Source organism: Saccopteryx bilineata, chromosome 1, assembly GCF_036850765.1.
Source record: "Saccopteryx bilineata isolate mSacBil1 chromosome 1, mSacBil1_pri_phased_curated, whole genome shotgun sequence".
NCBI lineage: Eukaryota > Metazoa > Chordata > Mammalia > Chiroptera > Emballonuridae > Saccopteryx > Saccopteryx bilineata.
In genome coordinates, this window is record NC_089490.1 from 92993085 (window position 1) to 93016661 (window position 23577).

The window sequence follows — 23577 nt, forward strand, 5'->3', positions numbered from 1 at the left end:
GTGATACCACTACATGCTTACCAGAAGGTCTCAAATGTAAGAAGCCTAGCAATACCAAGCTATGCGTGGGAGTGGGGGTCAGTTGGACCTCGCTCACGCTACCAGCAGGGGTGTGCATAGGAAGAACTTCTTCAATATTCGCCTAGGGATCTGCTTAAACTAAACAGGTATACTTCCTATGACCCAGAAATTCCACTCCTAGGTGTGCGCCCAACAGCAAAGGCATACACGTGACACCAAAGGACGTGTTCCAGTGTGGTTATAACGGCTCTCAAACTGGAAACGACCCACATGTCCATCAGCAAGGCAATGGGCGACTAGGGGAAGATGTATTCACATTATAGGTTGTGACACAGCATCAAGTGAAGAAATTACAACACCATGCAATAATGTGAATGGATTTCACAGGCAGAGTGTTGAGCTGAAAGGCTATTCGGTATATATAAAATGCAGAAACTGGTTAAACTGTGGTGTAAGAATTCAGGATAATAGCTGGGTAGTGAGTATATGTGTGACTCAGAGGGGACGGGGCACCCCCAGTCCTAGTCTGTAAGTGATGTTCTGATCCATGGTCCGGGCCCTAGATACAACAGGGGGTTCACTTGGTAAGAATGCCTCAAGCTATGCATTCATAACTTGTGTACTCTTTCTGAATGCATATTAGACGTAAATCAAAAGTTTGCCTATAGAAACACAACAATAAAAGTATTCTGCTTGTCTTGGTTAAAAAGTGTTTGCCAGCTACCAGACCCTTTCTAGTCTTAGCCCAGTCACAATCGTGGCCAAATTCATTCTGTCCAGGGAAAGAAGAGCAAGAGCCAAGGTTTGTTCTCCTAAAAGACCACTCCCTACGACACGAGAGCTGACCCGACCCTGCTTTTGAACCAGCCCTGCCTGCCCGGAGTGCATCTCGCTGTCCGAGTGCCCACAGCACCTGCAGGCGCTGGAGAGACAGGGACCACGGTGTTCCCATCTCTGCGTATCTGGTGCCTGAGACCTGGGACCACGGTGTTTCCATCTCTGCGTATCTGGTGCCTGAGACCTGGAACCACGGTGTTTCCATCTCTGCATATCTGGTGCCTGAGACCTGGGACCACGGTGTTTCCATCTCTGCGTATCTGGTGCCTGAGACCTGGGACCACGGTGTTTCCATCTCTGCGTATCTGGTGCCTGAGACCTGGGACCACGGTGTTTCCATCTCTGCGTATCTGGTGCCTGAGACCTGGAGGTCGCTTGATAGATACTGAATGAATGAATGGGTGGATGGATGAATGAATGAATCACCACCAGCTTTTTATAAGGTTTGAGCAGCCCCTTGTACTTCATCCATCCACACTTACAGATATCCCAGAATAGTCCGGGAAAGCTTCCGGTGGAAGGATTTTCATTTGCTCTCTCTGATAAAGAGCTTTGAGAAGAGTGAAAGAAAATAACACCATTTTTTTAAAAGCAAAAAAGTAGAACGTTTAATTTATGTGATCAAATGTGAGTCCCAAGCAGAACCAGCAGGGGATTTTAAATTAAGTGGTTTTTAATAAACTCACCTTCTCTCGGGTCATGCATGAGAAGAGAGCTCCAGAGCTTCAAAGCTGAAGAACATTGCAATTATGAGGGTCATTCCCATAAACGTTTCCGGGATGAGAGCCCACGAGCCCCCCCAGAGCCTCTTGCATGGCAGTCTGCTCAGTGCCCACCTAAGATTACTCTGGTTCTAACTGGCAAAGCCACAAGAAATGCTAAAGGACCAATAAACAGTTCTTAATCTTTGTGGATCAGCTCTCGGGGTGCAGGCGGAGACCTGAGAAAATGCAGACAAAGCCAGTGAGGACCCAGAGCAAAGGGACAGGGAATACCTGGCCAGAGTCCTGGGGAGACAGAGGGATCAGGCACATGGGTGCATCCATCACTTTCACTTAAAGCGCCATCTCCCAAACTTAATTAACTTTGTTAATCCCGCTTCCCACAACACCTATCCGCATCCTGCAGAGTGTCATGTAACCCACTGTGAGAAACACGAAGTCTAGGAATAAAACGTTTCATTGGAAACCTGCTCAGAACTGGTCCAAAGAAGGCAAATAGGCACTTAGGACCCCAGTTTCTCCTTCTGAATTAAGCAAGCACATGGTCTGAATTGACCAAGCCAGTCCCCGCTGCCGTCCGTAGCTTAGCTAAAGAATGAAAGCAGGCTGCTTAGAAAGGAGGAAAGGAAAGAGTGGCAGACCCTCCCCTTAAACAGGTTTTCTTGATGGAAGCTTAAGGGGTTTCCTTGGCTGGAAAAGCTTGAAGGGGTTCTCCTTGCTGGCATGAGGCAGTCGGACACGAGCTGAGAGGTCGGTTGGTGGGCTCCGATGCAGACAGAAGAGGGGACGCAGGAGGGACCGTGGACGTACATTAGCTCTGAAACTGTGCGGGGTTACATCTGTTTTGGCTCCAGCTGTTTCCCATGCTCACGTGTACCAGGTGAGGTCCCGCTCTGTGCATGCAGCTCTGACCTCACCAAAGACGGCCCTGCCCTTCCTGGCCTTATGTGCTTGGTCTCCCCCCAACTCCCGGTTTTTACAAGGCAATCTGATTATGGCCTGTGGTCTTCTCAACATCCTCTAAGCATTAACTTTCTGTTTCTTCAGGAGCTACCAGACTTGTTTTGGCTGTAAGCCGCTTATTCACCTAGATTTTGCCATATTTAATAATGAGCATGTACACAGACTTACACGCACATGTGCGCAGAGATACACACATACCAGGAAGCAACGTGCATGGTTGAAAGACCACAGGTCAAAGAGTGAGACTGCTTAGGCCACTCACGAGCCAGGCATGAGCCTTGGTTTCTTCATCTGTGAGGTCGGGATGATTCCATCCACCTTGCAGGTTTGTGGTAAGAACCTGAGGCTGCCTCAGTAAAGCACCTTATCTCTAGTATACAGCGGTTGCTTGATCAATGGGAAGTATCAACAGCATTGTTGTCATTTTTGGTCTCTCCTCCCTTTTGTAGTTGCATTAGTAAAAATCAGTAGGGAGCTCATTAAAAAAGCATGCTTTCCCCCTCCTCTCTGCATGGACACCCACCTTTCTCTCCCTGCCATCCTGGCTCCCACGCGCTTGCTACATACCATTTTGGGAAGAAGGCACATTGCCCTCTGATCCACAGATGAAACGCCCTGCCACCGGCCCAGATGTTCACAGAAGCCTTTGATCGTTTATTTATTTGTTTGTTTATTTATTTAGTGTTGGTCTGTTAGGCTCCCAGCACAACAGCTGAAGGTAAAGTCCTGCGGCCGCACTCCTCCCAGCTGGCTCCTGTGGGAGCCCCCTTGTCAAATTTCAGGCACTCTGCCTCTGCAGAGCGCTGGCCTCCAGGGCAGAAGTCTTGCTCACCCTCCCAGGCCCCGCCAGCAAGTATGGAAATGAGTGGATCAGGCCACACAGCAAATGCCAAGCAAAGGCCAAAGTCAAGCTTCTGCACCACCATCCCCCTGACAGCAGGCAGGCAGTGTCAAAGTCAGCCTTGGGGGTGGGGGGAGGGACCAGGGGCGGTGGTCTGTTCCAAAGCCAGACGGACCTGTGTTGTTTCAGCCTGAAAGGGTCCAGTTTCCAGAGGAGCCATTTTCATCCTTTGAACCTGTGTTCACTTTAGAAAAGCATGCTCCCACGTTGCAGGGGTGCACATAATGTGTATTAATTCTTCTGGGAATTATGCAAGTTGCATGAGTGATAATTAGGCCCTTTAATGAGGAAATGTATAGTTTCAGTAACTGTTCGAAGCTTTCATGAACCACTTTGTGTTTTCAAAGCCTTCGACAGTCGTAATTTGGGTATCTCCCTAGCACCAGAGGAGTGAGGTCAGTAAATCGAGTTAGGCTCCTCAGGGAAATGCTGTTTTGCAGTTTTTGTACAATCCGGGGGCAAACTCTTAACCTCCAAAGAAACTGGCAGATTCTCTTATCAGCCTGTATCCGTGCGATTCTATTTAACACTCTAAACAAACTCCTTTGGCTGCGTAAGAACATAAATTATACACATAATTTTCCTTGTGATAGATTTTTCTTTCCTCGAGTGTATTTTTTTCTTCCAATGGTTGATATCTTTTGGCTGCCCCTTGCAATAACCCCAGGGGATGTCCCAGTCACACTGACTGTGACACCAGAGCTGGCCAGTGACAGGAAACTGAGAAGGAATAGGGGCCTGGCAGTATTTCCAGTTGTATGAGTGTCCAAGGCATTCCACACACAGGATTTTTAAGACTGTTAAAAAGATGAGTGATGGCCCTGGCCAGTTGGCTCAAAGGTAGAGCGTCAGCCCGGCATGTGGATGTTCCGGGTTCGATTCCCAGTCATGGCAAATAGGAGAAACACCCATATGCTTCTCCACCTCTTCCCCTCTCGCTTCTCTCTCTCTCTCTCTCTCTCTTCCTCTCTCTCTCTCTTCCCTTCCTGCAGCCATGGCTTGATTGGAGCAAGTTGGCCTCGGGCACTGAGGATGGGTCCATGGCCTCTGCCTCAGGTGCTAAATAATGGCTCCAGTTGTAACAGAGCACCAGTCCCAGATGGGCGGAGCATCGCCCCCTGGTGGGCTTGCCAGATGGATCCTGGTTGGGGTGCATGCGGGAGTCTGTCTCTCTGCCTCCCCTCCTCTCACTGAATTATAAAAAGAAAGATGAGTGACTTCATCATAGTAAATAAACGGCTAGGTATGTAGCTTGATTATATTTCTCCATTTAGCCATATTGAGTACTATCCTTCTTACTGTAGCAGATATATATATATAGATATATAGATATAGATATAGATATAGATATAGATATAGATATAGATATAGATATAGATATAGATATAGATATATTTTTTTTCTTTTTCATTTTTCTGAAGCTGGAAACAGGGAGAGACAGTCAGACAGACTCCCGCATGCGCCCGACCGGGATCCACCCGGCACGCCCACCAGGGGCGACGCTCTGCCCACCAGGGGGCGATGCTCTGCCCATCCTGGGCGTCGCCATGTTGCGACCAGAGCCACTCTAGTGCCTGAGGCAGAGGCCACAGAGCCATCCCCAGCGCCCGGGCCATCTTTGCTCCAATGGAGCCTTGGCTGCGGGAGGGGAAGAGAGAGACAGAGAGGAAAGCGCGGCGGAGGGGTGGAGAAGCAAATGAGCGCTTCTCCTGTGTGCCCTGGCCGGGAATCGAACCCGGGTCCTCTGCACGTTTTTTGTTTTTTTTTTGTTTTTTGGTTTTTTTTAATGTCATGGGATTTTTACTTCGATGTAGGAAACAGAAGATCATGGCATATACTGGGTAGTTTGAAGGGCCTGTTTTTTCATCCTCATAATCCCATTAAAGTTAATTTGGGATTGCCTCATGTTACAAATAAGGAACTAGGGTCCAGTGACTTTATTCAAGAGATAATGCTAATAAGTGACAATATGAGGGCTCAACCGAAGGCCTTAGCTTCCAAGCGCTCTAAAGTCTTCGTGTAACCTACAGCCCCTCCTCTGTGATAGCTACAGCGATGCCTGTGTTCTAGAATTCACCCCCCTGCCTCAGCCTGCGGAATGAACATCTTTCTCATACAGATAACCTGTGGTTCATTATAAACTTATGGGCAAAAGGCAAATGTTTTCACCCATGCTAGACAACTCTGTGCAGCCTCTTTTTGGTTTTCCTTTTCGGGGGGAAGAGGGAGAACTGGGTTATTGGTTCTTCAGTCTGCTGTTCAAACGTGGTGGGAAATACTTGCTACCTGATAGGCATTCACAGCCCTGGGGGGAGGGGCTGTCTGGCTTCACCTTCATGCAGGTAATCCTCTGCATCCTCTCCGTGTCAGTTTAGACATCATGTTTCAGGAGGCTTTTTCTAATGTTTCACGCACACGCACACGCACACGCACACTCAGGTCACAGTGGGTCGATTGCCTGTAGTGGTTCTTGTGGTTCTGACTACATCTTGGATCTGTCACCATGGTTTGCATTTTCTGGGTTACTCCCCAAGAACAAGAGATGAGCTTTACAAACTGCTAAGTCCCCAGTTAACGCGGTAACTAGAACCACAGCAGGTGCCCTAAACCTGCCTCTAAAATGAAGTGCAGAAGGTATCACTTCTGAAGGAGGACACGCAGTTAAAGGCCACATAGGGTCCCTGGTGGTTTTTTTGTTCGGCATGTCAAGGGCAGCTCACATATGGCCCCGTGGGGGGGTCTCATGAGCCCTGGTTCCCCTGAGCTCGTGTTGGCCAAGTCCCCACTTGGCATGCGTGTTTAGCATGCAGCGGTCTTTCCAAACATTCGCACACAGAGGAAATCCAGCCCGTAGAGCCTGCTGGCACGGAGTACACCGTCTTCATTGGCTTTGATGTTCTAGGATGGAGACCCTTTTGCACACAAGGTAGTGAGAAGCATTTGCCAAGTGCTGGCCAGCCCTGTGACATCGGAAATGTCACCTCACATCTTAGCATCTCAGTTCCCACATCTGTCCAAAGGCCATGACAGTGCCTAGCCTGTGTTCCTTTCAAAGGGTGCTATTAAGTCAGAAGAGACAAAGAATGAAAAAACTGAGCGTGAATCTCATGAGCTTCGTGACATGTTGGCTCATGAATGTTTGTGTGTGTTTGCATTCTTGGATGAGCCAGGATTGGAGAGTGGTATATCCGGTAAACATTCTGGGATGCCAGAGAGGGACCCAAGCTGAGTATTGGCTTGTCAGGTTTGCTGAGGAAGAGGTGTTGAAGTGGCTACGTGCTGTTGTGCCAGTTTTTCTGGAAGGAATGGTCTGAGGAAAGGGCGGGAGGGGAGAGCAAATTATGACGAGACTCAGGTGGACCCAGCGTACAGTCTGAGAAACCACACTTGTTCTCTAGAGCACCTGGGGGCCTGGGGGCCTTTGTGCCTGTGAGGTGCCCCGATAGAGCAGCGTTTAGGTTGGCTTCTCTGAAACAGTCAGCCGTCATCACTCCCTTGCTCGGAGGCCTTCATGAGCTCCCAGCTCTCCTCAGCAGGACTTTCCAACTTTTGTGGCACACGTGAGTGACAGATGTGCCAGAGTACTGATCCCCTCAGCCATGGGGGCACCTGGATGGGGACTTGATGCAGCCGAACCCCTGGTTGAACCCTTCCAGCCACGGGCAGCATCCTTTCCTCCAGTGAGTTATGAAAATGCCTCTTTGCATAGACAAGAAGGCCTTTCCCCATTTAGTCCCTGCTCACTTGTTCACACTCATACCGTGGAACTGGCCCCAAAGCACTCTAAACCATCTGCCCTTCACACATGGCAGGCCCGGCATAGCCCAGGGTCGCCTCGCTGCCTTTGTTCGTGTTTCTGACACCCCCACCTTGTCTGCCTGGCCACACCCTAGCCCAGCCCGCCTACCCCGCCCCCCTCTGCGTATCCTGCATGAGCAGTGCATACCCTCAGTGCTCACAGTCAGCACACTAAATTGTAATGGTTTCCATGTCTTCCACAGAAGGGCCTGGCAAAGATTGGACATTATACATCCAAGAACTATGTGCTGAATTAATATTTTGAGCGAGATCCATGAGATTAGAACAAGCAGAGACAAAACACAAGTACAAGTCGATTTCAGTACATTTGCACATAGTAGGTGGTCAGTCAATAACTGGAACGAAGGAGTAGAAGAAGAGGTGAGAACGCTGTTTTAAAGGTAGAAACCCTGAGACTCAGCGATGTCTTGAAAGCAAGAGAGAAGGAAGATGGAGTGATTCCAGATGTTTCGAGATGAGCAGCACCATCAACACAGCAGTCTTCCCCCAGCCGAGATCTCAGACGTGTTCTTAGCAAGATGTGTGCACAGTGAATTGAGATTAGGATATTTATTGCGACATTGTTAATAATACCAGAATCATAGGAAATGGCCAGATTCCTTCAGTAGGGAAATGCATAAATAAAGTGTGATATTTTTTTTTTATAAATTTTTATTAATGTTAATGGGATGACATTAATAATTCAGGGTATATATATTCAAAGAAAACATGTCTAGGTTATTTTGTCATTAAATTATGTTGCATACCCCTCGCCCAGAGTCAGATTGTTCTCCGTCACCCTCTATCTAGTTTTCTCTGTGCCCCTCCCCCTCCCCCTAACTCTCTCCCTCCCTCCCTCCTGCGTCCTCCCTCCCCCCACCCCTGGTAACCACCACACTCTTGTCCATGTCTCTTAGTCTCGTTTTTATGTTCCACCAATGTATGGAATCTTGTAGTTCTTGTTTTTTTCTGATTTACTTATTTCACTCCGTATAATGTTATCAAGATCCCACCATTTTGCTGTAAATGATCTGATGTCATCATTTCTTATAGCTGAGTAGTATTCCATAGTGTATATGTGCCACATCTTCTTTACCAGTCTTCTATTGAAGGGCTTTTTGGTTGTTTCCATGTCTTGGCCACTGTGAACAGTGCTGGTATGAACATGGGGCTACATGTGTCTTTACGTATCAATGATTCTGAGGTTTTGGGGTATATACCCAGTAGAGGGATTGCTGGGTCATAAGGTAGTTCTATTTGCAGTTTTTTGAGGAACCACCATACTTTCCTCCATAGTGGTTGTACTACTTTACATTCCCACCAACAGTGTATGAGGGTTCCTTTTTCTCCACAGCCTCTCCAACATTTGTTATTACCCATCTTGTTGATAATAGCTAATCTAACAGGGGTGAGGTGGTATCTCATTATAGTTTTGATTTGCATTTCTCTAATAACTAATGAAGCTGAGCATCTTTTCATATATCTGTTGGCCATTTGTATTTCTTCCTGGGAGAAGTGTCTGTTCATGTCCTCTTCCCATTTTTTTATTGGATTGTTTGTTTGTTTGTTGTTGAGTTTTATGAGTTCTTTGTAAATTTTGGATATTAGGCCCTTATCTGAGCTGTTGTTTGAAAATATCAGTTCCCAATTAGTTGGCTGTCTGTTTATTTTGATATCAGTTTCTCTTGCTGAGCAAAAACTTTTTATTCTGATGTAGTCCCATTCATTTATCTTTGCCTTCACTTCTCTTGCCATTGGAGTCAAGTTCATAAAATGTTCTTTAAAACCCAGATCCATGAGTTTAGTACCTATGTCTTCTTCTATGTACTTTATTGTTTCAGATCTTATATTTAGGTCTTTGATCCATTTTGAATTAATTTTAGTACACGGGGACAGGCTGTAGTCGAGTTTCATTCTTTTGCATGTGGCTTTCTAGTTTTCCCAACACCATTTGTTGAAGAGGCTTTCTTTTCTCCATTTTGTGTTGTTGGCCCCTTTATCAAAGATTATTTGACCATATATATGTGGTTTTATTTCTGGGCTTTCTATTCTGTTCCATTGGTCTGAGTGTCTATTTTTCTGCCAATACCATGCAATTTTGATGATTGTGGCCCTATAATATAGTTTAAAGTCAGGTATTGTAATGCCCCCAGCTTCATTCTTTTTCCTTAGGATTGCTTTGGCTATTCGGGGTTTTTTATAGTTCCATATAAATCTTATGATTTTTTGTTCCATTTCTTTAAAAAATGTCATAGGAATTTTGATGGGAATTGCATTAAATTTATATATTACATAAAGTGTGATATATTTGTACAACAAATAAACTAGATACTGAAACCTTAATGTGGTTACATCTTTTTTTTTTTTTACAGAGACAGAGAGAGGGATAGATGGGGACAGACAGATAGGAACAGAGAGAGATGAGAAGCATCAATCGTTAGTTTTTCGTTGCGACACCTAGGTTGTTCATTGATTGCTTTTTCATATGTGTGTTGGCCGTGGGGCTACAGCAGACCAAGTAACCCCTTGCTCAAGCCAGCAAACTAGGGTCCAAGCTGGTGAGCTTTGCTCAAAACCAGATGAGCCTGCGCTCAAGCTGGCGACCTCGGGGTCTCGAACCTGGGTCCTCCACATTCCAGTCTGATGCTCTATCCACTGCGCCACCACCTGGTCAGGCCGTGGTTACATCTTAAAGATATAATGTTGGGTGGAAATGTAAGTTAGAATTGAAAATGTTCGCTCTAAAGCATTCTAAAAACACCATGTGTTGTTTATTAATATGTGAGTAGAAAATAAAAATATTAAGAACACGTGGAAATGAACTCCAACCATCTCAGGATAGCAGTTACCCTGGGGGAGGGGAGGAGTGCTAGCATGAGATGGAGGAGCTCTTGATTCGTCTCTAATGCTTTAGTATTAACAGCAAATGTGGCAATACATTAGTATTTATTACATTGGGGTGGTGGATATTTGTTGTACTAGTTTCTGTGCTTTTCTGTTCATTTGCAATAGTTCACACTTGTAAAAATTAAATTAAAACCACATAAGAGGAAAGGCTGGGTAACTAGGAGATTGAGCTGCATTTCTGTATTTAGTCTTCTGTTCTAGACACACTCCCCCTCCCCCTTTTCAACAGGCCTGGCAAACACGGTGGAATCACATCTGCCACTTAGAACTCGCCAAGTCCTCACACCATGTAAAAGCATCAATTCTCAGCTCAGGCGCCAGAGACTGAAAGATCTACCACTGACCTCTTTTTTTTCTTTTTTTTTTTTTTTCATTTTTCCGAAGCTGGAAACAGGGAGGCAGTCAGACAGACTCCCGCATGCACCCAACCGGGATCCACCTGGCATGCCCACCAGGGGGCGATGTTCTGCCCCTCTGGGGCGTCGCTCTGTTGCATCCAGAGCCATTCTAGCACCTGAGGCAGAGGCCACAGAGCCATCCCCAGCGCCCAGGCCATCTTTGCTCCAATGGAGCCTGGGCTGCGGGAGGGGAAGAGAGAGACAGAGAGGAAAGAGAGGGGGAGGGGTGGAGAAACAGATGGGCGCTTCTCCTGTGTGCCCTGGCCAGGAATCGAACCCGGGACTCCTGCATGCCAGGCTGACGCTCTACCGCTGAGCCAACCAGCCAGGGCCAACCATTGACCTCTTTAGAGGCTTCAGGGTGTGCATTAATATCTTTCACCGTTGTTTATAACCTCTACCCCCACTCACCCCATTTTTTCTACATATTGGAGCATCTATCTAGCCTCATTAGAATCAACTTCTGCAATGAGATTTAATGAAATTTTCTTTCATAGGTCTGACTAGAATCTGTTTTCTTGACTCCATCACTGTATTCTCTTAGTTGTAACATTGCAAAATTTTGTTCTTTTTTTTTTCTCTAAAAGAAGCAATCCAATAATACACTGAGGTGAATTTTACTATTTTAGTAAAATTGCTTTTGTGTTTGGAGAATAATTTTAACAGTGTGCTAGCGCTAGCTTACACTGACTCAGGAGGGCCAACTGGGCACCTTTCTTCCCAGCTGATATTCAGTGACACATTGTTGGTAGCTTGAAATCAGCCATGATGAGAGTATTTACACCATGGAAATGGGCAAAAGTTACAAATCAGGTTTTTGCTTTTGTTTTTTACCTGTGATTAAACATTCATCAGCCTACCATTAGAGGGCATGAAAGTTTTCTGAGTTGTTTGGGGCAGGTAGCAATTGACTACTTTTACAGAAACCAAATAGTCAAAAAAGGAAAAAGTCTTCCGCCTAAGCCACAGGGCCCCAAAGAGGCATTGCTGGGGCTCAGGTCTGTGTACTGAGGCATTGGCTTTGGAGTCAGGTAGATCTGAGTTCAAATCTGTTATAGCTTGTCTTGTACTGTGGATTGTTTTTCAATGCCTGTCTCAGCCCCTCAGTTTCCCCACCTAGAGAATAGGATGACAATATCTAGCTTGTAGAGATCTTATGAGTGTTCAGTGAAATAATATCCTCAAAAAAACCTAACAAAGCACAAAAGAGATAAGCAATAGGTATAATTTGCATTTCTGGCTTACAGGTTCAGAGTTATGCTTCCCATAACTTATGCTTCCCATAACTCTGTGTGTGTGTGTGTGTGTGTAGTTTTAAATATTTTTACTGTAACTGATGAAACACCTTCTGCCAAAAAGTGAATATACTTTTTCTCTAAATATGTGGCACAAATAAGTAAGAAAGTCTGCCGTGATATTTATGTGTGACTTGAGGAATCAGTTGCTTTCCAACAGTCTCGGAAATGTACATCCTGAGTGTCAGCTAAGATCATTGTTCAGCTGCCTGGCCTTTTCCCTCCTGACCGTTCTGCTGAGTTAAGCATCCTGAGGAGGACTGATTTGGGAGCCCATGGGTGCTACAATTCCATCCACCTCGTTAAGTGTAGTGGCCAGTAGGGACCAGCTCTCGGCTCCCGGGCGTTGTGCTCCATGGACTAAGCCAAAATGGACTCACCTTTTTAGATTTTTATTAGTTAATTTATTTTTTGACTGCATAATACATTTAGTTGTTTTAATATTTTTAAAAATAAAAAAGAATGCCCTGGCCGGATGGCTTGGTTGGATAGAGCATCGTCCCAAAGCACAGAGGTTGCCGGTTCGATCACTGGTCAGGGCACATACAGGAATGGTGTTCATGTTCCTGTCTCTCTATCTCTTTCTCTCTCCATTCCTTTCTCACTAAAAATCAATAAATAAAAAATTTAAATAATAAAAATACAGAAAGGTACATAATGGCAATTTTTCTGACAACACAATCACCCATTTCCCTGGTCATTCCCCACAAAAATGAACAATAACAATAAAAGAAGATGGAGAGGAGGAGGAAACACCTCTTATTATCTGGTTTTTTGTGAAACTGAAGGCTCTTGGAGCTCTTTGGGACCCAGCATCACTGCTGCCTCCATCATAGCTTACGTACATGCTGACTGTGGTGGGCTTAAGACCACTGAAGTCAAGAACACCAAAATGATCTCATATGACTCGTCAGTAAATACAAAGCACGTTGCTAAAGCTCATCCAGCATGAGATCACAGAAGAGCTACTTTTTGTCTGAAACAATAAATGGCACGTATTGTCCAAACACCATCCATCAGCTAAACCTACATGGGTTATCACATCTCAAGGAAAACAGAGCAGAAAACCTAACACTTATAGGGAATGTATGATGTATCCAGTGCTAGGCTCTTTTTTAAATTACCACAGTAAAACATATGTAACATAAGCAGACCATTTTTACCATATGTAAAACCATACAGCAGCATTGAGCACATTCACACTGTTGTGTGGCTGTCATTACTAACCATCTCCAGAAAGTGCTAGCGTCCTTTGCCCCTCTCACTTAGTCCTTGTGGCAGCCCTTGAGGTCTGTGCTAATGTTCTGCGTCCAATGAGAGTGTTTCGGCAAGACCGTTTCAAGTTCTCACCCTGAGTGACCGGCAGAGCATGGGACTAAACCCAGACAGGTCCGTCTCCAACCCAGGTGGACCAGTGTGCCTGGCCCCTGTCTAACTCCTGCTGTTTCTCTCACCTTCCACCCCGTGCTGCTGCCTAGGGGTGATCCTGCTGCTGCTGGATAAGCTGCGCAAGATGAAGTGGGAGCAGATGTGGAGGCTGACGGCTGAGAGGGAGCTGATGGGCATGCTCTCCACGTCCTTAGCCGACCAGGTGAGTGGCCGGGTGGGAAGACATGGTTATTCCTGAGGACCCTACCCTGTCGCTGTTTCTCAAACAGACCTGGAAGAAGATGGGTCCGCATGATTTTTCTGCCTACTGTGTGACCGTATACCATATTTCTCTTTATCTAAGATGTACTTTTTTTTCGAAAAATTTGGTGTCTAAAAACTGGGTGCATCTTACAAAGTGGTTGTAGATTTATTTTCCTTGCATTTCTCACTTTTTGTGCTTGTCTTTGCGCTCCTTGTTGAAGACAGTGATTTGTCATCAGACACAGATGAGGACAAGCTCATGGCTGGGAGTTAGGACAGTGAGGAGGAGTTGTATGAATTTTATGATGAATAAAAGTTGAGTTCAATCATTTTATGCAATACTTTTTTTTTTTCAAATTCTGGGCCCCAAAATTAAGGTGCATCTTATACGTCTTATCCATGAGGAAATACGGCACACCTGGCCAGACCTGCCCTGCACTGCCAGTCTAAGGCGACAACTCAGCCCACACGTGGGTGTCCTGTGCTCATATACTGGTTCACTCAGCAGAATTACCCTACACGCTGTGTGAGCCAGGGTCCGTGTTCAGAAACAGGATCACAGAGATAAATGAAGGACGACGTACCCAGCCTCAGAGAGCTCAGAGGTTATTGACATGACACAAGACTCCTCAGTAAATAATGAGTCGCTGTGTTACGAGGAGGTCACCATCTTCGTCTCGGTGTGGCCCGGCTGCTGCCCGCCCCAGAGATTCCTGGATGTCATGGCCGAGTTCCTGGACCAGGTCGCATTTGCCTTTCTGGCAATAGAGCCCAAATTTTAAAGCAGAGCCTTTCTTTTTTTTTATTTTTATTATTATTATTACTATTATTTTTTACTTAGATCCTGTCCTCTGACCCTATCCTCAAGGAAAAGGCATTTAAATAGAAGGGACAAACTGCCTGGCTGAAGAAACCAGCTTTTAATCCAGCCAATCTGAAAAAAGTTTAGCAAAACCACCAAACTATTAGAAAATCATAAAAACCCCATTTCTCATTTTCATCAGGAAATGCAGGGCCCCGAGCCTTTGATCTTGGGACCTACCAGGCTCCGGCGTTTAGAGGTTTGGTTTCCTGTGGTGTGAATGGCCACCTTGGACTCTAAAGACGATCTCTCTGGGTTCTGTGCATTTTATCCTTTCCTGTTCCCCCCCAAAGCGAGCTCACTGTGCTATTTTGTTGTCTGAGTCGTTGGATTCTTGCAAAGTATTCTAATTCAGGGGAAACAAGAAAGTCTGTAAGGTCACTTGACGCTGTATTTTTTTAGCGTTACTATATAATGTGGTATTTCCCAAGCCGCCAGAAACTAATTTCCTGTTTCAAACATGAGATACAGTATAATGAATGAGTTAAAAATTAGCCAGGTAGCCGTTTTAAACCTGAGGGGATATTTGTTCTCCATCATCATGTTTTAAGTCGGGTCACAGTGGCTCGAGTGTGTCCCCATAAGCTAGCAATCAGATGTCCATCCCCAACGAGGATAGTTTATTCAGCCGTCTCCTGCCACGGAGGCCCATCACTCACCTCCCGGCACCTCCTGTCAGCAGCTAGTTAATAAGTACGGCCTGGCGAGGGAGCTTGGAGAAGAGCCCGAGAGAGGCGAGGCCTCTTTGGAGAAAGCCCGGGTTGGGTGGGGATGTGGGGAGTGCGTACCCAGGAACGAGGGCCCGCAGGAAGCCAGGGTACATCCATCATTGCGTCTGCCAACAGCCAGCCCCAGGAGGAGCTGCTGAAGCAGCCGCTCTCTAATTTGTCTCAGCCTCTGAATGAGCAGAGCAACTTGTCATCACGCAGTTTCCTCTCCTGGAGGCTCAGAATGGATCGCATGAGTCTCCCCAATGAGGTGGGAAGAGGAGCAGAAAAGCAACTTCATTTATCCTACGCTGGCTGAGGTAGAGAAGATGTTCCCTGTCTGCCCCTACGTCCCACCTGCTACGTGGTGCGTTAGGAGACCAGCGGACCACGAGCTTCAAGCCAGCCTGGGCCATTTCCCCACCTCTATCCATTACTGCTCAATCTCTAGAGAGAAAAGTTGAAGGGGTGGCCCCACAGTGTAAGAGCCTGTGTTCAGAGCGGGCTGCTGCAGTTCCCAAGGGCTCACGTCACCAGTGGAACCCACCTGGTGGTGTTGACTGTGTCTCTGGTTTTTATCCCCAGGATATTTTCAACGCTGTCATCAAACAGAACCCCTTCCTTGTGTATCAACTCCCCTGCTTCTGGAACGTGCAGCTGTCGGACCACACCCGCTCCGAGCAGTGCTACAGAGACGTGTCCGATCTGAAGGTAGAGTCAGGATGCCTGGCGTCCTTGAGGGTGGAGTGAGGAGCCCGGTGGTGGCAGAGAGAAGTGAGCACGGGGAACACCCTGCAGGGGAATGAACGGCTCCGAGCTCTGCGTGCAGTGTGGTGAGAGAGATAAGGGTGAGAGGAACAGAAAGAATGTGCTTTTCTTCTTCTTTGTTTTTATTTTCTTTTTTCCTCTCTCTTCTTGTTTGGGCTTTCTGAAAGCATAAGGCCTCCCAGCATATGAACCAGCTTGTGTGGTTAATCTTGCCACCTGCTGCTGGTTGTTTTGATTCATGTCAGCTCCCAAAATTCAGTCATACAATTCAAACAAAAACACGTATTGAGGGCCCGTTCTGTGCCAGGTACTGTCATTATGGGTAGGAATAAAATACTTCCTACTTTCAAGTCATTTGTGGCTTAGAAGAGAAGAGAAACATGTAACGAAGTAAATTTAAAAATATATGACAGGTGCTATGACGGGGCAGTAGATGCAGATGTAAATGTCTCATTTTATCTCCAGGAGAAGGGACAGTAACAGAAAGCCTTCCTTGTGGGTCCTTAGGTACCAAACACAGGGGTGGAGCCTGGCAGTAGAAAGGTGAGGAAGACAAGGTGTATCGATTATCTAATACCATAAAATTGCTGCATAACAAACTGTCCTCACAATGGCTGAAATTAGCAACCATTTATTTAGTTGATGAGTCTAGAGGTTGGCTGGATGGTGGCTGACTTTCATGGCATACCCACGTGTCTGTGGTCAGCTTCAGATCGAATGGCAGGTGGCTGTCCCCCAGTGTCTCCCATCTCCCATCAGCAGGACTGTCTTGCTGGTTCTCGTGGCAAAGCAGAGGTGGAAGAGAAAGTGCGTGTGCGCACAAGGAAACCTTGAGTCCTTGTTGACAGTGTTCTGTTGGCCAAAGTAGCCATGTGACTGAGGCCAGAGTTCAGGGGTGTGTCAGAATTCCTCCCTACCTGCAGTAGGAGAAGTGAAGGACTGACTTCAGCTATTAAATGCAGATCAAGGAATTTTACCCAGATCTGTCTGACATCAAGTGTGTTTTCTGCTTCCCAGGCTGTATCAGAGAGGAGGTAGATACATGCGTCCACCTGGAATTTACATGTTTTACTTAAAATTTCTATCTATCACCCATGTGACTCTGTAGTAACAATAATTGCAAGTTTTAAAAAGGCAGAAGGAGCCCAAACCTTGCTTTTCTTTTTTTTTTATTTATTAAATTTAATGCAGTGACATTGATAAGTCAGGGTACATATGTTGAGAGAAAACATCTCTAGATTATTTTGACATTTGATTGTGCTGTGTACCCCTCCCCCAAAGTTAAATTGTCTTCTGTCACCTTCTATCTGGTTTTCTTGTGCCCCTCCCCTCCCCCAACCCCTCTCTCCTTCTTCACCCCCTCCCCCCTCCCCCACCCCCACCCCTGTTGCCATCACATTCTTGTTCATGTCTCTGAGTCTCATTTTTATGTCCCTTCTATGTATGGATTCATATGGTTCTTAGTTTTTTTCTGATTTACTTATTTCACTCCGTATAATGTTATCAAGGTCCATCCATGTTATTGTAAATGATCCAATGTCATCATTTCTTATGGCTGAGTAGTACTTCATAGTATATATGTACCAAAGCTTTTTAATCCGCTCGTCCTCTGACGGACACTTGGGCTGTTTCCAGATCTTCGCTACTGTGAACAATGCTGCCACAAACATGGGGCATTTCTCCTTTTGGAGCTGTTCTATGGTGTCCTTGGGGTATATTCCTAAAAGTGGGATAGCTAGGTCAAAAGGCAGTTCGATTTTCAGTTTTTTGAGGAATCTCCATACTGTTTTCCACAGTGGCTGCACCAGTCTGCATTCCCACCAGCAGTGCATGAGGGTTCCCTTTTCTCCACATCCTTGCCAGCACGTATTCTGTGTTGTTTTGTTGGTAAGCGCCATTCTGGCTGGTGTGAGGTGATAACTCATTGTGGTTTTAATTTGCATTTCTCTAATGATTAGTGATGTTGAACATTTTTTCATATGCCTATTGGCCATCTGTATGTCCTCTTTGGAGAAGTGTCTATTCATCTCTTTGGCCCATTTTTGGATTGGATTGTTTGTCTTCCTGGTGTTGAGATTTACAAGTTCTTTATAAATTTTGGTTATTAACCCCTTATCAGATGTATTGTCAAATATGTTCTCCCATTGTGTAGTTTGTCTTTTTATTCTGTTCTTGTTGTCTTTAGCTGTGCAAAAGCTTTTTAGTTTGATATAGTCCCATTTGTTTATCCTGTCTTTTATTTCACTTCCCCGTGGAGATAAATCAGCAAATATATTGCTCCGAGAGATGTCTGAGAGCATACTGCCTATGTTTTCTTCTAAGATGCTTATGGTTTCACGGCCTACATTTAAGTCTTTTATCCATTTTGAGTTTATTTTTTGTGAGTGGTGTAAGCTGGTGATCTAGTTTCATTTCTTTGCAGGTAGCTGTCCAATTTTCCCAACACCATTTGTTAAAGAGGCTGTCTTTACTCCATTGTATTTCCTTACCTCCTTTGTCAAATATCAGCTGTCCATAGAACTGTGGGTTTATTTCTGGGTTCTCTGTTCTGTTCTATTGATCTATATGCCTGTTCTTATGCCACTACCAGGCTGTTTTGAGTACAATGGCCTTGTAGTATAACTTGATATCAGGAATTGTGATACCTCCCACTTTATTCTTCTTTTTTAAGATTGCTGAGGCTATTCGTGTTCTCTTTTGGTTCCATATAAATTTTTGGAATATGTGGTCTATATCTTTGAAGTATGTCATTGATATTTTAATTGGTATTGCATTGAATTTATAGATTGCTTTGGGTAATATAGACATTTTAATGATGTTTATTCTTCCTAACCATGAGCATGGTATATGCTTCCACTTGTTTGTATCTTCCTTGATTTCTTTTATCAATGCTTTGTAATTTTCCAAGTACAAGTCTTTAGTCTCCTTGGTTAAGTTTACTCCTAGGTACTTTATTTTTTTGGTTGTAATTGTGAAGGGGATTGTTTCCTTAATTTCTCTTTCTGACTATTCATTGTTGGTGTATAAAAATGCCTCTGATTTCTGAGTATTGATTTTATATCCTGCCACTTTGCTGAATTCATTTATCATGTCCAGTAGCTTTTTGACTGAGACTTTAGGGTTTTTATATACAATATCATATCATCTGCAAATAATGATAGTTTTACTTCTTCTTTTCCAACTTGAATGCCTTTTATTTCTTCTTCTTGTCTGATTGCTGTGGCTAGGACTTCCAGGACTATGTTAAATAAGAGTGGTGAAAGGGGGCACCCCTGCCTTGTTCCTGATCTTAAGGGGATTGCTTTAATTTTTGCCCATTGAGTATGATGTTGGCTGTGGGTTTCTCATAGATGGCTTTTATCATGTTGAGGTATGTTCCCTGTATTCCCACTTTGCTGAGAGTTTTGATCATGAATGGGTGCTGGATTTTATCAAATGCTTTTTCTGCATCTTTTGAAATTATCACGTGGTTTTTCTCCTTCCTTTTGTTTATGTGATGAATCACATTGATTGATTTGAGAATATTATACCAGCCTTGCCTCCCAAGAATAAATCGCACTTGATCATGGTGTATGATTTTTTTCATATATTGCTGGATCCGGTTTGCTAATATTTTGTTGAGGATTTTAGCATCTATATTCATCAGAGACATTGGCCTATAATTTTCTTTCTTTGTGTTGTCTTTGCCTGGTTTTGGAATCAGAATTATGCTCACCTCATAAAAGGAGCTTGGAAGTCTTCCTTCCTCTTGAATTTTTTGAAATAGTTTGAGAAGGATAGGAGTTATTTCTTCTTTGAATATTTGGTAGAATTCCGTTGTGAAGCCATCGGGCCCCGGACTTTTCTTTGTTGGGAGTTTTTTGATAACTGTTTCGATCTCCTTTGGTGTAATCGGTCTGTTTAGGTTTTCTGATTCTTCCAGATTGATTTTTGGAAGATTGTATGTTTCAAGGAATTTGTCCATTTCATCTAGGTTGTCTAGTTTTTTGGCGTACAGTTCTTCATAGTATTTTCTTACAACATTTTGTATTTCTGTTGTGTCAGTTGTTATTTCTCCTCTTTCAGTTCTAATTTTATTTATTTGAGTCCTCTCTCTCTTTTTCTTGGTGAGTCTAGTTAAAGGTTCATCAATCTTGTTTACCTTTTCAAAGAACCAGCTCCTAGTTTCATTGATCCTCTGTATTGTTTCTTTAGCCTCTATGTCATTTATTTCTGCTCTGACCTTTATTATTTCCTTCCTTCTACTACATTTGGGCTTTACTTGCTGTTCTTTTTCTAATTCTTTTAGATGCAGGGTTAAGTTGTTTATTTGAGCCTTTTCTAGCTTCTGAAAGTGTGCCTGTAGTGCTATGAACTTCCCTCTCAGTACTGCTTTTGCTGTGTCCCATAAATTTTGAGTTGTTGGATGCTCATTGTCATTCATTTCTAGGAATTTTTTATTTCTTCTTTGATCTCATTCTTAATCCATTCATTATTTAACAGCCTGCTATTTAGTTTCCATGTGTTTGAGAATTTTTGAGCTTTTCTGTTGTGGTTCATTTCTAGTTTCATGCCGTTGTGATCGGAGAAAGTGCTTGATATGATTTCAGTCTTCTTAAATTTGTTGAGAGCACTTTTGTGCCCTAACATGTGGTCTATCCTAGAGAATGTACCATGAGCACTTGAGAAGAATGTATATTCTGCTGCTTTAGGGTGAAAGGTTCTGAAGATATCTATTAAATCAAGTTGATCCTGATTTCCAATAAGTCTGCTGTTTCTTTGTTAATTTTCTTTCTTGAGGATCTATCTAGTGATGTTAGTGGGGTATTGAAATCCCCTACTATTGTAGTATTGCTATTGATCTCGCCCTTTAAATCCATCAAAGTCTGCTTTATATATTTGGGTGCTCCTATATTAGGTGCATAGATATTTATAATAGTTATATCTTCCTGTTGGATTACTTCCTTTATCATTATGTAGTGACCTTCTTTTTCTTACTATATCCTTTGTTTTTAAGTCCGGTTCGTCTGATATAAGTATTGCTACCCCAGCATTTTTTTCATTTTTATTTGCATGAAATGTTTTTTTCCATCCTTTTACCTTCAATCTATGTGTATCTTTTGTTCTAAGGTGTGTCTCTTGTAGACAGCATATGTATGGGTCCTGTTTTCTTATCCATGCAGCTACCCTATGTCTTTTGATTGGATCATTTAATCCATTTACATTTAAGGTTATTATTGATATGTAGTTGTTTATTGCCATTTTCTTCTTTAAAGGTGTATTCCTTTTTTGCTATATTCTTTTCCCACTTTGATCTGTTTACAACAGGCCCCTTAAGATTTCCTGCAGCATTGATTTGGTTGTAATGAATTCCTTGAGTTGTTTTTTGTCTGGGAAGCTTTTTATTTCTCCTTCGATTTTAAACGATAGCCTTGCTGGATAAAGTAGTCTTGGTTGTAGGTTCTTGTTCTGCATTACTTTGAATATTTCTTGCCATTCCCTTCTGGCCTCAAGTGTTTCTGTTGAGAAGTCGGATGTCATCCTTATGGGGGTTCCTTTGTAGGTGATAACTTTTTTTTCTCTTGCAGCTTTTAATATTTTCTCTTTATCGCTTAGCTTTGTTATTTTAATTATGATGTGTCTTGGTGTAGGTTTTTTTGGGTTTCTCTTTAATGGAGTTCTCTGTGCTTCTTGGACTTGTGAGAGTTTCTCTTGCATTAATTTAGGGAAGTTTTCAGGTATGACATGATTGAACAAAGTCTCTATCCCTTGTTCTTTTTCTTCTTCTTCAGGAACCCCTATGATGCAGATGTTATTTCTCTTCATGTTGTCACAGAGCTCTCTAAGAGTTTCTTCTGACTTTTTGAGTCTCTTTTCTCTTTTCTTCTCTGCTTTCATGCCTTCATTCCAGTTGTCCTCCAACTCGCTGATTCGATCCTCAGCTCTATCTGTCCTGTTTTTAATTCCTTCCATTGTGGTCTTTATTTCTGATATTGTATTTGTCATCTCCAACTGATTCTTTTTTATACTTGCTATTTCTTTATTTAGGTGTTCATAATGACCATCCATTGTTGTTCTAAGATCCCTAAGCATCCTTCCAATCATTATTTTGAACTCCGCATCTGGAAGTTTGATTATTTCCATATCACTCAGTTCATCTCCTGAAGGTGTCTCTTGTGGTTTCATTTGGATTGCACTTCTTTGTCTTCTCATTGTCTGTTTTTGGGTGTTTTGTTTTTAGAGTTTGTTGAGTCTAGGCTTGGTGTTGTCTGCCTGCAGTTTTCAGTTGTGTTATTTCTAGGTCTTCTTTGGTTGGTATCAGCTGTTATCTGTAATCCACTTTCAGATTTGGGCAGCTTTGAAGTCTTGATTTGTTTGTTTTCTTAACAGGTGATAGTCTTGTTTACTGATCTCAGCAGGGAGCTTCCTTGAAACTGTATCCAGGAATGTGATGAGTGTAACCTGAGACTCTGAAGGACACTTTAGCCAATTAATCTCCCTGGGGGCAGGGTGTTTTCTCAGCTTTAGTAGGGGGAGGTGTATCTCAGATCTCCATGGAGACCTGAGTTATTGCCCCTCCTCTCCACTTCTTGTTTTCACCTGTGTCTTATTGCGCTGATTGGAGCTGGATAGATGTACAGAGATCTCTGATCTGGAAGCAATTCAGCTCTGTTTTGTGAAAGGTTCAGTCCCTCCCCCAGCTATGGCCGCCTCCAGCATGGATGAGTCAGCTTTTTTAGGTCATCTCCTTCATTCCTTAGCCCCTCACAGTCTGTTCCTCTCTCTTTCCTTTCCACTTGGGAGATAAGCTGGTCTTTTCAACACACCTTGCTCCCTGGTCGCCAGGCAAGTGGCTGTGAGCAGTATTTTTTGCTCTTTTCCCTGTGTGAGATCCCCTCTGGGCTCTCAGCCTCACCCCCCCCCCTGTTCCTGTAAGCAGGGAAGATTCAGGCACTCCCTACCAGGTTTGTTGTGGCTTCTTCTTTGCTCCTTGGTTTTTGAGAGCTGTTCTTGTAGTTCAGAGTTTGTTTTTCATGCTGATTTTTCCTAAATTGATTTGTATTCCAGTTTTGTGGTGAGAGCTGGGAGTCTGTGCGTCTGCCTACTCCGCTGCCATCTTTTCAGTCTCCTGCTTTGTTAAAGATGGCGCTGCCCATGTGGAAGCCCGTCGCCCAGGTGACTCCAAAACCTTGCTTTTCTAGTAAGTCAGTATTTTCTAGTTGGCTCCTAGTCCATGTCCATGTGTGCGTATTACATCTTATTTATACTCAAAATGCTTGTGGAGCTTTGTGCTCTTCCAGTCCTGTTACCTTAGTTGTTTCCAAATGTTTGCAGATATAAACTGTATTGTGATGAACAGCTTCAGGCTTACAACTTTCCCCGGAATGAAATCACAGAGTTAAAAAGATGTTTGTTTGTTTGTTGTTTGTTTTAAATGCACTTGAAGTTGATTGCAAAATATTAGGAGCTATAGCTAAAGTCCCCGCATCATTCATTCCATCAGTCAGCATTCATGCCGTTCCTTTAACACACTGTGCACTGGCCAGTCATAAGAAAAACAGACGAAATACACAGGAGTATGTCCAAGAATATTCTGAACTAGAAGTTTAAAAAGGAGGGAAATAAAACCAACTCTCTAAAATACAGGCCTAAAAGCCTAAAAGTCAGTCTGTCAAGTCAGTGAAATAAGCAGAGACCAGGATGCATGATAAAGTGTAAATCTAGAGAGTAAGAAAATGCAGGCAGATAGGACAACTCCTGATTCTTGGTGGCTGGGAACCTGGTTT

General features: G+C 43.9%; 1 protein-coding gene across 10 annotated transcripts in view; it reads left to right on the forward strand.

Moving 5' to 3' along the window:
- The window catches only part of LARGE1 (LARGE xylosyl- and glucuronyltransferase 1), a 565935-nt gene that overhangs the window by 466926 nt on the left and 75432 nt on the right, over positions 1-23577 (forward strand). For all 10 annotated transcript variants that reach the window (XM_066259855.1, XM_066259874.1, XM_066259835.1 and 7 more), the window contains 2 exons: positions 13321-13433; positions 15629-15754. In XM_066259855.1, the coding sequence (XP_066115952.1) occupies positions 13321-13433; positions 15629-15754 (239 nt within the window). The remainder of the gene's footprint in view (positions 1-13320; positions 13434-15628; positions 15755-23577) is intronic.